The sequence below is a fragment of the Ursus arctos genome, unplaced genomic scaffold (assembly GCF_023065955.2).
Source record: "Ursus arctos isolate Adak ecotype North America unplaced genomic scaffold, UrsArc2.0 scaffold_24, whole genome shotgun sequence".
NCBI lineage: Eukaryota > Metazoa > Chordata > Mammalia > Carnivora > Ursidae > Ursus > Ursus arctos.
The window spans coordinates 6352024-6365364 of NW_026622919.1; the positions used below are offsets into that span (position 1 = coordinate 6352024).

Sequence of the window (13341 nt, forward strand, 5' to 3'; positions counted from 1 at the left end):
ATATTCATGAGATCGTTTACATTCTTTTTTTTCACACTCCATCTTCCATATCCAGCATGTATGTGACACTGACCTCGGACCCCAGTGCAGACAAGCTGCATTTCTGCTGCCCACGGTCACCCGTGACTGGTGGCTGCTGTTCCGCACGGCACAGACGTGGAGCTCAGAGCTGGGAGGCAGAGATCGGGGAGGCTTGGGGCTGCCCAGGGGACAGGGGACCTCCTGGGACCGCGCTGTGAGCAGAGATGCGCACAGAAAGGCCTGGGAAAGGGCGGAGCAAAAGCATGGAGGCGCCCTTTGCAGGTGTCACTTGAGTTCCCTGATTGGTGGTGGCTGAGGCGTGCTGTGGCCTGGCGTCATTTAGGTTCCAATCCCAGACTCACACATGTCTCTGGGCTGACAGGCTAAGTCGGTGCACCAGGAAACCATACAGGGGGGGGCGGACTTCAAGGGCACCAAAGCGAGTATTCATTCTCTCCGCTGCCCAAAGTGCTGTCTTCTCAGCCGCCATTAAACCACGGTCACCCTGGCCACCCTTCGGCTCTGCCCCACTCAGAAGTCTTGCTGGGGATGTGACGAAGAGGGAGAAGGTGGCATGGCTGTGGCTGATGGCCAGCTGAGAGGGAGCGCTGCATCTGTGGGCACCACTCACTGGCTTGGCTGTTGGTTCCCATCCAAAGCGATGATGTTTATTTAGCTGGGATACACGTCACGCCCTTGGGTTAGGTCAACACAATCCTGCACACCAGCGCTGGCCGGGGGGAGCAGCCTATGTGGAAGACACCTCAGGGTTTCAGGAGACCCTGAGCCCTGACCAAGTCAGGGGTGTCCCACTCCTGTGGAATGGTTGCTGCTAGTTGAGGCCAAAGGGGAAGGGTGGGGACGTCTGGTGCCCAGGAGGAGGGGCTCTGTGCCATGCAGGGCCACACAGAGCAGGGCCCTCGGGGATGTGAGGTTCAGTTTGGGTTGGGGAATATAGAGACCGGGAGTGTCAGAGAAGCTGCCTTCCTTCCCCTGGATGTGGGGCTGTCACCTATAAGATAAGGATGCTGATAGCAGTGGACGACCCGCCTGCTGCTGTGAGGCAGGTCCTGTGATGATCAGAAGAAAACGTACTTAAGTGACTTCCCCAGGATCACACAGCTAGTAAGTGGCAGAGCTGGGACTTGAACTCAGGTCTGTCCGACTCAAATCCATGCCCTTGGACACCGGCCTGGCATTTTCAGCGTACCTTCCTGGGGCAGAACCCAGACGGATGCATTTCCAAAGGTCTGGCCTTTCCAGGCAAGCATGCTGTTCGACAGCAGAATGGAAGTAATGAGCACCTATGGGGACTCACGTTGTTCCAGCCCTTGCCCCTCCAGGTACCCCAGGGGGACGCTTAGCTAACCTGTCTCTTTATCTGTGTCTGGCTGTCCTTCCATCTCTGCCCTTCTTTGAGGAGGGGGATTTTCCCTCTTTTCTTTCCCTCGGGACGTGCGTCTCTGACCCCGGGTGTGCTCATCTTTTCTCTTTGTGCTTCTGTCTCCCTCCCTGTACCTATCCCGATCTCTCTGCAGGACGCTCCAGTGGACATGGGTGGCGCCCTGGGGCCAGCCCTGCTGCTCACCTCACTCCTCGGCGCCTGGGCAAGGCTGGGCCCTGGGCAGGGTGAGCAAGCCCTGACAGTGGCTGTGGTGTTTGGCAGCTCGGGGCCATCGCAGGCCCAAGTTCGTACCCGCCTCACCTCCCAGAGCTTCATGGACCTGCCTCTGGAGATCCAGCCGCTCACTGTGGGGGTCAACAACACCAATCCCAGCAGCCTCCTCACCCAGATCTGCGGGCTCCTAGGGGCGGCCCGCATCCACGGCATTGTTTTTGAGGACAATGTGGGCACTGAGGCCGTGGCCCAGATCTTGGACTTCATCTCCTCCCAGACCCATGTGCCCATCCTCAGCATCAGTGGGGGCTCTGCTGTGGTCCTCACCCCCAAGGTGCCTGTCCAAACTCATGTCCTCTCATCCCGGGGGCCGGGGGCCGGGAGCCAGGCTGGGGCTGCAGGAGTGGGGTAGAGGCTGGGCCAGGGAGAGACTTAGGCTCTGGGCAGCTGGGATTGGGTGGCGCCAGCAGGGAGCTGGGGGCTGAGGGCACAAGCTGGGCGAGGGGGGAGAAGGCTGTGGGAAGGATTTTCTCATGTTCTAGAAGATAAACTTTCTGGGCTGCTTTCACATTGTATCTGGATGAGGGGGTGTGGGTGGCAAGCTCACCTCTGGCTTTGGTGGGCAACCCTGGTCCACCTTCTCTCTGCTTCTCTGGCCTTCCTTGGTCAAGTTCTAGACCCAGAGAATCCGATGCAGTTAACCTGCATGGAGACCATTCAGTGGCAGGTCACTGTCCCAGGCATGGGGGACGCTTGGCCTCACAGAGTTTGCATCCTGTGGGGAGAAAGTTCTAAACACACATTTGTCTGAAGTCTCAGCTGGGACAAATGTTCTGAAGGAAAAACACAGGATGCCAGGAGGGTCTAAGAGGGCCCCCATTTGGGTAGGGGGTTGGGCAGAGAAGGTCTCTTAAGACATCATATCGAAGGTCTGGAGGATGAGGGAGAGTTGGTGTGTGTGTGTGTGTGTGTGTGTGTGTGTGGTGTGGGGGACAGTGTTCCCACCAGAGGCATCAGGTGGTGTGAAGACAGCCAGGTGGAAGGAGCTGGGAGTTCTTGAGAGAGGGCTGGAAAGGAAGGTGAGATCCTGAGCACATAGGAAGATATTTGGGTTTTATCCTAAGTAATTGGGGGGGGGGCACAAGAAGGTGTTGAGGGGGGAGACCAATCTGATTTGCCTTTCTTTTATGATTATTTTTTATTATGGAGAAATTGGAGCATGCATAGAAGAGTATAATGACCCCATGGACTATCCACCCCCAGCCAACCCTGCCCCATCCCTACGTCCACGCACTTCTGCCTCTTCTATGTCTGAGGCAAAGCCCTATTGTCCGATCCAGAAATACTTCTCTATATATCTCTAATAGATAAGGGCTTAAAAACCAAGCCAGTATACATTATCACATCTAAAAAACAAAATTCCATAACATCATCAAATATCCAGATAGTATTCAAATTTCCCCATTGTTTCATAAACATCATAAATGCTTATTTTTAAATGTGTTTGCTTGAATCGAGAAACACATCAGGTTTCCACCTAGCGACTGGCCCATGTAGCTTCCGAGCCTCGGTCTCTAGGACCCTCCTCCGCTCTCCTTTTTTTGCCATTTGTTTGTTGAGGGAACTGGGTTACTTGTCCTGTAGGGTTGTCCCGGATTTGCTTTTTAAAAAAGATTGGGACAGCAGCGGTGTGGTGAAATCTTGGGGGCCTGCAGGGGCAGCAGGGAGCCCACAGTTAGGAGGAGATCGTGCTAGCCCAGGCTCCAGCCGCCAGTGCCCTCGGCATCTGTGATGGTGGAGGCGGTGGAGAGGAGGAGCGTTCTCATCCCCAGGGCTCCGCGGAGGATGGCGCTCCCAGTTACCTTTGGGCCCGACAGTAACTCCCAGCATGGTGGGTCTCTACCTTAAAGTTGGTCGGAGGCAGCGCTTCCCAAACTGGCGGGCTCTAGAAGCACCTGAAGAGCTTGTTAAAATACAGATTCATGAGCGCCATCCCCAGATTCTGATCCAGGAGGTGTGCGATGCGCCTGAGAATTTGCATTTCCAACAAGCTCCGCGGGGGCAGCTAGTTTTTAATCCGGCGTTGCTCCGGTGGGGGCCCGCTTGAGTAGTTTTAAAAGCCCCCCAGGTGATTCTACTGGGCAGCAGGGATTAGGAACCGCGCGGGGGGCGGGAAGCAGGTGTTGCGGCACGGGGGCTCCCGGGCCGGCGGCATCCTCATCAGGGGACTGCGCGAGGGAGCAGGAGTTGGGGCGGGGCGCGCCGCCCCCGCCCCGACTCAGGCCCCGCCCCGCCCCCAGGAGCCGGGCTCCGCCTTCCTGCAGCTGGGCGTGTCCCTGGAGCAGCAGCTGCAGGTGCTGTTCAAGGTGCTGGAGGAGTACGACTGGAGCGCGTTCGCCGTGATCACCAGCCTGCACCCGGGGCACGCGCTCTTCCTGGACGGGGTGCGCGCCGTCGCCGACGCCAGCTACCTGAGCTGGCGGCTGCTGGACGTGCTCACCCTGGAGCTGGGCCCGGGCGGGCAGCGCGCACACATCCAGCGCCTGCTGCGCCAGGTCGACGCCCCGGTGCTGGTGGCCTACTGCTCGCGGGAGGAGGCCGAGGTGCTCTTCGCCGAGGCGGCGCAGGCCGGCCTGGTGGGGCCTGGACACGTGTGGCTGGTGCCCAGCCTGGCATTGGGCAGCACTGACGCGCCCCCCGCGGCCTTCCCCGTGGGCCTCATCAGCGTCGTCACTGAGAGCTGGCGCCTCAGCCTCCGCCAGAAGGTCCGCGACGGCGTGGCCATCCTGGCCCTGGGCGCCCACGGCTACCAGCGGCAGCATGGTGCCCTGCCCTCCCCGGCTGGGGACTGCCGTGGCTACCCCGGGCCCGTCAACCCTGCACGGGAGGCCTTCTACAGGTGGGCACCTGGCCCAGTCATGGGAGGGGGCAGGGCCCTTCAGCGCACCTGGGCTGCAGGGAGCTTGGGCTCACTGGCCACACCTCCCACTAGCTGTGTGCCTGGGGCCAGGTTACCTTACCTCTCTGAGCTTAGTTTTGACAACTGAAAAAAAAAAAAGCCAGTTTGATGTTGTGTCGAGGATTTCGGAGGGGGTGTGTCAATACAGGGAACCGGAACAGTAAGGGCACAGTCAGTGCTACCTGGTGGTGGTGATGGGGGTGAGGTGGAAGGTGGGGGAAGGGGCCTCTGGTCCTGGGCAGGGCTGCGGGGACACCCTGGTTTCTCTCCCCCACTGCAGGCACCTACTAAATGTCACCTGGGAGGGCCGAGACTTCTCCTTCAGCCCTGGTGGGTACCTGGTCCAGCCCACCATGGTTGTGATCGCCCTCAACCGCCACCGCCTCTGGGAGATGGTGAGAAGGGGGTGAGCCCAGGGTTCCTCGGTATCCTCTCATTTTGTCCCCAGCCCCTCTTGTCCCACAGCTGAGCAGAGGGTCCCTTCTGTCTTTCATCCAGCCCCTCATCCTTCAGGTCTCAGCTGAAGCATCTGCACTGAACCAGGGTGGGTGAGGCAGCTCGGCTGAGGGCCCCCATGGCACCCTAGCCTCCCCCCACAAGTGAACTTGTCAAGCACTTGTCCTGCCCCTAGGGGACTCGCCCACAGCTATGTTGGCCAGACGGACATGTAAACATAGAGAATTTGAGGAGATGCGTGCAAAGCACCACGGGGGTACAGAGAAGGGCCAAAAACCAGTTCTGTCTTCAAAGGAGGGAACTGGGGAAGGATCCACAGAAGTTGGGATGTTTGGGCTCACTGTGGAGGGCTGAGAAGCAGCCCATAAGGAAGGGATAGTAGGCTGGTTTAGACAGAGGGGCAGAAGGGTTTAAGGCATTTTAAAGTAATGTGTTTGGGGGTGTGGAGACTGAGGAGGAAGAGCGCGGTGAGGGGGGTATGGTGGACCTGAGTGGGAAGGCCTTGAGTACTGGGTGAAGGACTTCATACTGAGGTGGGGGTGGAGGTGGGGGTAGGGGTAGCGTGGTGAGACAGGCTCAGGTCTGGGCTCAGGGACGATGCTGTGGGCCAGCAGCGGTGTGGAGGCTAGATTGGAAAAGCTCAGGGACCAGAGGCTGGGAGGGGGCTGCGGGGAGCTCTCCCTTCTGGGCCCTGCCCAGCCCCTTGCTCCCCAAATTCTCCTGCCCCGGATGTCCCCAGGTTAGGGAGGGGCATTCTTGGCCCTGGCAGGCCCCACCGGGGGCCCCACCTAGAGGGTGGGGGTATTTGGGCTGGAGGTCCCCTGCTGAAGCTGGTCACCCTTTGCAGGTGGGGCGCTGGGACCCACGGTGTCCTCCACATGAAGTACCCAGTGTGGCCTCGCTATAGCGCGTCTCTACAGCCTGTTATGGACAGCCGGCACGTGACGGTGGCCACGCTGGAAGAGCGGCCCTTTGTCATCGTGGAGAGCCCTGACCCTGGCTCGGGCGGCTGTGTGCCCAACACCGTGCCGTGCCGCAGGCAGAGCAACCACACCTTCAGGTCCGCGAGAACACACAGGAAGGCCCCGTGTGAGCTGTCACGCGATGGCAGGCGTGTGTGGCTTATGCTTGGGTAGGGGGTTGGGGGCTGCCCACCAAACTGGGAGGAGCTGCTGGCTCTGACTTCTGGTGGTCTCTTGGTGGCAGCAGCGGTGACACAGCCCCCTACACCAAGCTCTGCTGTAAGGGCTTCTGCATTGACATCCTCAAGAAGCTGGCCAAGGTGGTCAAGTTCTCCTATGACCTGTACCTGGTGACCAATGGCAAGCATGGCAAGAGGGTTCGGGGCGTGTGGAACGGCATGATCGGGGAGGTAGGCCCTCCCCTGAGGTCCGCCTGAGCCCATCCCCCTGCCCGCTGGCCACCCCAGGCCCCACGCATCGCTCAGCCACCCCTCGATGTTCCTGTGCTGGGGGAGGGGGTCAGTCAGGGCGGGGCCTGGGCCCAGCTCCTAAGGCTCTCCCAGCTGGCAGGGAAGATGGGCTGTCACCAGTAACGCCCCCTGTGCTGGTCAGTACTGCAAGTGGAGCTCTGAGGACCCCAGATGGGAACAGCCGGCTCAGCCCAGGGGGTGCTGGAAGGGTAGCCGGGGGAGGCTGGAGAGGGTGCTCCAGCCGGTGGGACACTTTCTCCAACCCGGGCCTGGCCCCCATGGCCCCAGGTGTACTACAAGCGGGCAGACATGGCCATCGGCTCCCTCACCATCAACGAGGAGCGCTCCGAGATTGTGGACTTCTCCGTGCCCTTCGTGGAGACGGGCATCAGCGTGATGGTGGCACGCAGCAACGGCACCGTCTCCCCATCGGCCTTCCTGGGTGCGGCTCGGGGTGGGCAGGGAGGACTCCAGGGTCTAAGGAGCACGCTTGGAAACAGGGAGTTTGGGGTGGGGCTCAGAGGGCCAGCACAGCAGCCGTAGGTGCCTGGGAGGTTGGCCGGAGGCCTGAGCTGCAGGAGAGTAGGACGGAGAGGGGAGAGTGAAGCCAATGTTCCATTCCGAGCCCAAGGACTGGGTACGGAGGGCGGAGGGGCCGCTGGGAGGGGCAGGAAAGCTGGGAAGGCGGGCTGACTTCGGGAGGTGCCTTGTGGGCTAGGACGCACTGGGGGAGAAGCTTCGCAGGGAGCTGGAGGAGCCGACCCAGAGAGTGGCAAGCGGTGCTAGTCTGTGACTTGATCAGGAATTCAGCATCTGTGGGGCAGCCCCTTTTGCGCCAAGCCTCCCGCTAGCTGCTGGGGATACAGCCATAGTCCTGGCTGTCACCAAGAGCCCTGTCAGGAGGTCAGTGGGACTTGCAGTGTGAGGTTTACAGACAGCCACGAGGACAGGCAAGCCTCAGCCAGGAGCAGAGGAGGGCATCCCCTTCCTGCTGTGTGGCCTTGAGCAAGTCACCGAACCTCTCTGAGCAGGGTTCCTCGGCTGCGTAGAAGACAACAAACCCCACCCCACAGGATGGGCATGGCATCGGGGACACAGTGCTTACGGCAGTCATGCCTCCTTGCTCAGGGAGACTGAAGCCATTGAGTAGACTGGTCAGAGGAGCTCAGTTGGTCTCCCCAGCTCCTGGGGCTTCCGGGCCCTGTCAGTAGGATCAAGAGTGAGACCTGATCTCAAAGACCCTGATTCCAGGCCGAACAAGCAGCTCGTCCACGCTGGGCCAGGCAGGGCACTTCCAGAACAGGAGTGTGGTTAGCGGTGCTGGCAGGCGAGGGAGGAGAGGGAATGAGAAAATGCCCTGGGCAAACTGCCCTGGCTTTGTGGAATCTGGCCAGGTGGGGGGAGGAGGATGGGGGAAGGAGCAGGTTGTAGGCCTTGCAGGCTGGGGGGAATGGGACAGGGAGGGGAGAGCGCATGGGGTGTAAAGTCTTTTTGTGAAAGGAAGTTGGGGGTGGGAGTGGGATCTAGGGGATATGTGTCGTCAAAGGGAAGTTTCCTGGGGGTGGGGTGATGGGATCTTGTCCCAGGGCAGAGGGGAAAGGGAAACCGAGAATGCTGGAGAGCCTGGCCTCCCCGGAGTGGGGTGTGGGGTCTCTCCTGCGGCTCTGCTGCTCTGAGAGTCAGAGACCCCTTGGCTCAGTCCTCGGGGCTCATGGGCCCCGCCCCCCTCTGACCAAGTGGGTCCCCTGCCAGCACCCAGTGCTCTGGGCTCTGGGCGGGAGGGACGGTAGCGGGACGGCAGCAAGGCCTCTGAGCTGCCTCCCTCTGTTCCCAGAGCCCTACAGCCCTTCCGTGTGGGTGATGATGTTCGTCATGTGTCTCACCGTGGTGGCCGTCACGGTCTTCACGTTCGAGTACTTCAGCCCTGTCAGCTACAACCAGAACCTCACCAGCGGCAAGAGTAAGCTCTCAGCCAGGCCTGGGTGGAGAGAGCATGGGGATGGGGCCGGGCTCAGGGCTGCAGGGGCCCCTCAGAGAAGGCTGGGTCCTGGGGGAGGTCTCTGGCTTCCAGACAACCGGCAGGGGCCAGTCAGATACATGAGAGAGAGGAACAAGGTGGGCTGGCTTGCCCTGGAGTGGGGATAGCTGGGGACGGGGCCTCGCCCAGGCCAGAGTGAGGACCTGAGCCCCTCTGCGCCCACCCTCTTGCTCCCAGAGTCTGGGGGCCCATCCTTCACCATCGGCAAGTCTGTGTGGCTGCTGTGGGCGCTGGTCTTCAACAACTCAGTACCCATTGAGAACCCCCGAGGCACCACCAGCAAGATCATGGTCCTGGTCTGGGCCTTCTTTGCGGTCATCTTCCTCGCCAGCTACACCGCCAACCTGGCCGCCTTCATGATCCAGGAGCAGTACATCGACACTGTGTCTGGCCTCAGTGATAAGAAGGTCCTGGGGCCATAGCTGGCAGAGGGCAGGGGGGCCAAGAGCGGGGGGACCCAGGAGAGGAATTTGAAATGGAGCAGGGAGCAGGAGGCAGCTGGGGAGCCTGGGGAGGAGAGGCTGGGGCACCGGGGGAGGGGGAGGAGGGCTCAGGTCCACCGACTGAGTGGCCTTGGGTAAGTCTCTTCCTGACCTGGCCTCAGTGTCACCATTTGTAAAACACAGGAGTGGCCTGGACAGTCTCTTGGACTCCTGTGCCCTCACCACGCAAGTGCAGACCCCAGGGCTGGGCCCAGGGGACAGGGTCGGGGAGTGTCGGTGCCTGCAAGGCTGGACAGAGGGGCATGAACGGTGCCTGCTCTCTGCCCACAGTTCCAGCGGCCTCAAGATCAGTACCCGCCCTTCCGCTTTGGCACGGTGCCCAATGGCAGCACAGAGCGGAACATCCGCAGCAACTACCGAGACATGCACACCCACATGGTCAAGTTCAACCAGCGTTCGGTGGAAGACGCGCTCAGCAGCCTCAAGATGGGGTGGGTCTTCAGCTCTGCACCTACCCTCTGACTTCTCTACCCACATGCCTCCCTGATGACCAGCCTCAGCTCTGGCCCTTCCTGAGACACGCAAGGTGGGGACATTGAGGCTGGGGTGTCCTGTAGGACTTGGGGCAGAGCGAAGTTTCAAGCAAAACTGCACGCCCACTGTGGCCCAGAAATGCGGCTGAGGGGTCAGTCTTGGCCTGAGGTGGTGGTGGGACCTTCTTAGGGTCCTGGGGGCATGGAGGGGCTGGGCAGAGAGGGCGTGTCCTCTGAGGGTAGAGAGTTCCCTGGTCCCTCTGAGAGGAGGGTAGGTGGGGTCCCTGAGCTCTGCATCCGGGACCCAGGAGAACCAGAGAAGGCTCTGCCCACCCATCCCTCCTGGTCAGTGCTCAGCGGGCTCATAGGGCCTAGATCCCTGTCAGGCCCTAGGTTTGGTGTCCCCATCTCACATGCCCCCTGGCCTGTCCCCAGGAAGCTGGACGCCTTCATCTATGATGCTGCTGTCCTCAACTACATGGCGGGCAAGGACGAGGGCTGCAAGCTGGTCACCATCGGCTCTGGCAAGGTCTTTGCCACCACCGGCTACGGCATCGCCATGCAGAAGGACTCCCACTGGAAGCGGGCCATAGACTTGGCGCTCCTGCAGTTCTTGGGGGACGGTGGGTGCTGCTGCTGGGGGCCTGGGGCCCAGGGTGGGCCATAGAAGCTGAGGTGGGGACACTGGCCTGATGGCTGGCCAGCATCTCCACTACTCTTCTCGGAGTCCCAGGGCCTGTGCGCAGGAAGACGTCTCTGGGAGTGAGAGCTGGGCCCATGGGTGGGGGTCTTTGGAGGGACTGCATGAAGACCTGGGGAAGAGGTGGACTTGCCAGGAGGGAGTGGGAGATAGGACTGCATGAGAGTCCCTGAAGGGCAGGAAGACAGGAGGAAGCTCAGGCCCCACGGTGGGGCTTTGCGGGGGTAGGCTCAGATCCTCTTTTTTTTCTCTAGACCCCTGTCCCAACCATTTCCACCTTGAGATCACCTAGGGTAGTGCCAAGGGCCTGCCCAGTCCCAGATCCGGGGGCCCAGGCTTGCCTTGGTACCAGCGGCTCACATGTGTAAGCAGCCCAGCTGGCCCTACCCCCAAACCCAGAGGCTGCAGCGCTGAAGGATAAACTGTGATTCTCCCTCAATACCACAGAATGAGAATGATAGCAATGAAGGTGCTGGGGTGTCCTCAGGGCCCTAGGCCTCTTGTCTCTGTGTGCCCAGCTCTGTGCCTAGCATGGAGATGATCCCCAAGTTTGGCCCAGAAGTGAACGATAACATTCACCCGGTCAGCAAGCTCTTCCTGGGCACGGGGTGGGTGCGCATGTCAAAGGCTGGCTTCGACTACCCCAGCCCCCACTCTGCTTTCCTTTCTTCCTGCTCATTAACACCCCCTCCCCCCCAGTCCCGCCTCCGCCGGGCTAGAGCCCCGTGTGGCCCTGCAAGAGGGTGGCACCCTGGCTCCAGACCCCGCCTCGCTCCAGGCTTGCGTGAGCATTGGGAGGGTCTTCCCTGAGCCAGGTGTGTCCCCCGCTGTCCCCCCCCTCGCCAGGGGAGACACAGAAGCTGGAGACGGTGTGGCTGTCGGGGATCTGCCAGAACGAGAAGAACGAGGTGATGAGCAGCAAGCTGGATATCGACAACATGGCCGGCGTCTTCTACATGCTGCTTGTAGCCATGGGGCTGGCCCTGCTGGTCTTTGCCTGGGAGCACCTGGTCTACTGGAAACTGCGCCACTCAGTGCCCAGCACGCCCCGGCTGGACTTCCTGCTGGCCTTCAGCAGGGTGGGTGCCACCCCACCCCAGGCAGGCCCCAGCTTTAGGGGCACCAACCCAGTTAAGTCAGAGCTAGCCATGGCCCCGTTTACCGGTTTAAGAACTGGGGGCCACCTGGCAGCGCACAGCAGGGGAGAAGCAGAGCCCTCCTGCAGCACGCGGGCCAGTGTTTCGGAGCCAGGCTGACGGGTTCCAACCCTCACTGCTATTGACAAGCTGTGCGCCTCTAGGAAGAGAGCCTCTTGGAGCCTCAGATCGATCCCGGGCAATTGCGCTCGCAGTGGCACAGTGCCGGGCGCATAGGAGGCGCTGAACAAATGTTCGTTGCTTCCTAGGACGTGGGGACGCGCGGGCTGGTGATTGGACCGGGAGGTGGGCGGTCCCTGAGAGGAGCTGGCAGCTCACGGCTGTCTCCTCCCGGCTGCCCAGGGCATCTACAGCTGCTTCAGCGGGGTGCAGAGCCTGGCCAGCCCCGCGCGGCCGCCCAGCCCGGACCTGACCGCCGGCTCGGCCCAGGCCAGCGTGCTCAAGATGCTGCAGGCGGCACGCGACATGGTGACCACGGCGGGCGTGAGCAGCTCCCTGGACCGCGCCGCGCGCACCATTGAGAGCTGGGGCAGCGGCCGCCGCGCGCCCCCGCCGCCCGCCTGCCCCGGCCCGCGGCCGCCCACCCCCGGCCCATCTCCTGGCCCATCCCCCGAACCCAGCCCCACGGGCTGGGGACCGCCAGGCGGGGGCCGTGCCGCGCCGGGGCGCCGGGTCCCGCAGCCCCCGGGCCGCCCCCCGACGCCCAGGCCGCCGCTGCCCGACGTCTCCCGGGTGTCAGGCTGGCCCGCTCGGGAGGCGCGGCGGCAGGTGCTGGCCGCGCACGGCGGGCGGCACCTCTCGGCCTCCGAGCGGCGCGCGCTCCCAGAGCGCCCCCTGTCGCCCGAGCGCTGTCACTACAGCTCCTTCCCTCGAGCCGACAGGTCGGGGCGCCCCTTCCTCCCGCTCTTCCCGGAGCCCCCGGAGCAGGAGGACCTGCCGCTACTCGGGCCGGAGCAGCTGGCTCGGCGGGAGGCCCTGCTGCGCGCGGCCTGGGCCCGGGGCCCACGCCCGCGCCACGCTTCCCTGCCCAGCTCGGTGGCCGAGGCCTTCGCCTGGCCCAGGTCGCTGCCCGCGGGGTGTGGCCGCCCGGCCTGCGGGCGCTTGGTGCAGGTGCCATCCATGTGGCTGCCGTCCTACCGGGAGGCCTGCCAGGAGGGCGTGTGGGCGAGGGTCCCCGCCTGGCCACACAGACAGCACGCTTGCCTGCACGCCCACGCCCACCTGCCGCTTTGCTGGGGGGCTGTCTGCCCCCCTCTGCCCCCCTGTGCCAGCCACGGTCCCTGGCTCACTGGGGCCTGGGGGCGTCCGGGGCACAGGGGCAGGATCCTGGGTCTGAGCACAGGCTACAGGGACAGTGCGGGGCTGGAAGAGGTCAGCAGGGTGGCCTGCGGGTCACATGGCTTCCCTGGACCTTGTACCTGGAGGCGGATCTCCAGCTTGGAGTCAGAAGTGTGAGGGCTCAGCGACTCTGGTTCCTGGTCAGCTGGATTCTCTGCCTGGTGCTGTCAGGGTTAGTGGGGGCAGGTGACTTGGGCTTTTCTGGCTTTTGCCTTGAAATCCTGGCTGTGGGACCCCAATGACAGACGTCTTCCATGGTCAGTTCGGTGACCTCGGCAGTCTCAGGTCTCGGCGTGGGCTGGGTGGGCTCTTGCTGTCCTCTTATGCAAAGTCCTTCCCACCTGTCCTGGAGTCACCGGGAGTAGTGCAGTCTCCCTGCCCTGCCGTTAGCTAGATTTCAGTCATGACTGCTGGGGGCCTGGTGTGGGAGCATAGAGGCTGGAACTCGGGGTTGGGGCAGGGCTGTCCCGCTCCTTGGTCTCCCTGTCTGGAGTTTCTTCTCAAAGCACTGGGGCATTAAACAAATCTTTTACAACCCACTGGTCCTGGCTGCCTCATTCTGCATCCCTAGAGGGGGCACGTCACAGCCTGTAGGCAATAGGAGCACGCTGGGGGTATCCCAGGCAGGGCCTCTGCCTAGAGAAGG

At 62.1% G+C, this 13341-nt stretch overlaps 1 protein-coding gene across 1 annotated transcript; it reads left to right on the forward strand.

The window, feature by feature from the left end:
* The first annotated feature begins 1541 nt into the window (after positions 1 to 1541).
* GRIN2C (glutamate ionotropic receptor NMDA type subunit 2C) lies at positions 1542 to 13251 on the forward strand. The gene is given in 13 exon segments (XM_026484199.4): positions 1542 to 1973; positions 3940 to 4538; positions 4879 to 4993; positions 5902 to 5916; positions 5918 to 6114; positions 6261 to 6426; positions 6775 to 6928; positions 8321 to 8446; positions 8702 to 8931; positions 9298 to 9458; positions 9936 to 10123; positions 11047 to 11279; positions 11700 to 13251. Coding segments are annotated over 13 exon segments (3696 nt in total). The 5' UTR covers positions 1542 to 1574; the 3' UTR covers positions 12813 to 13251.
* Positions 13252 to 13341: the final 90 nt, after the last annotated feature.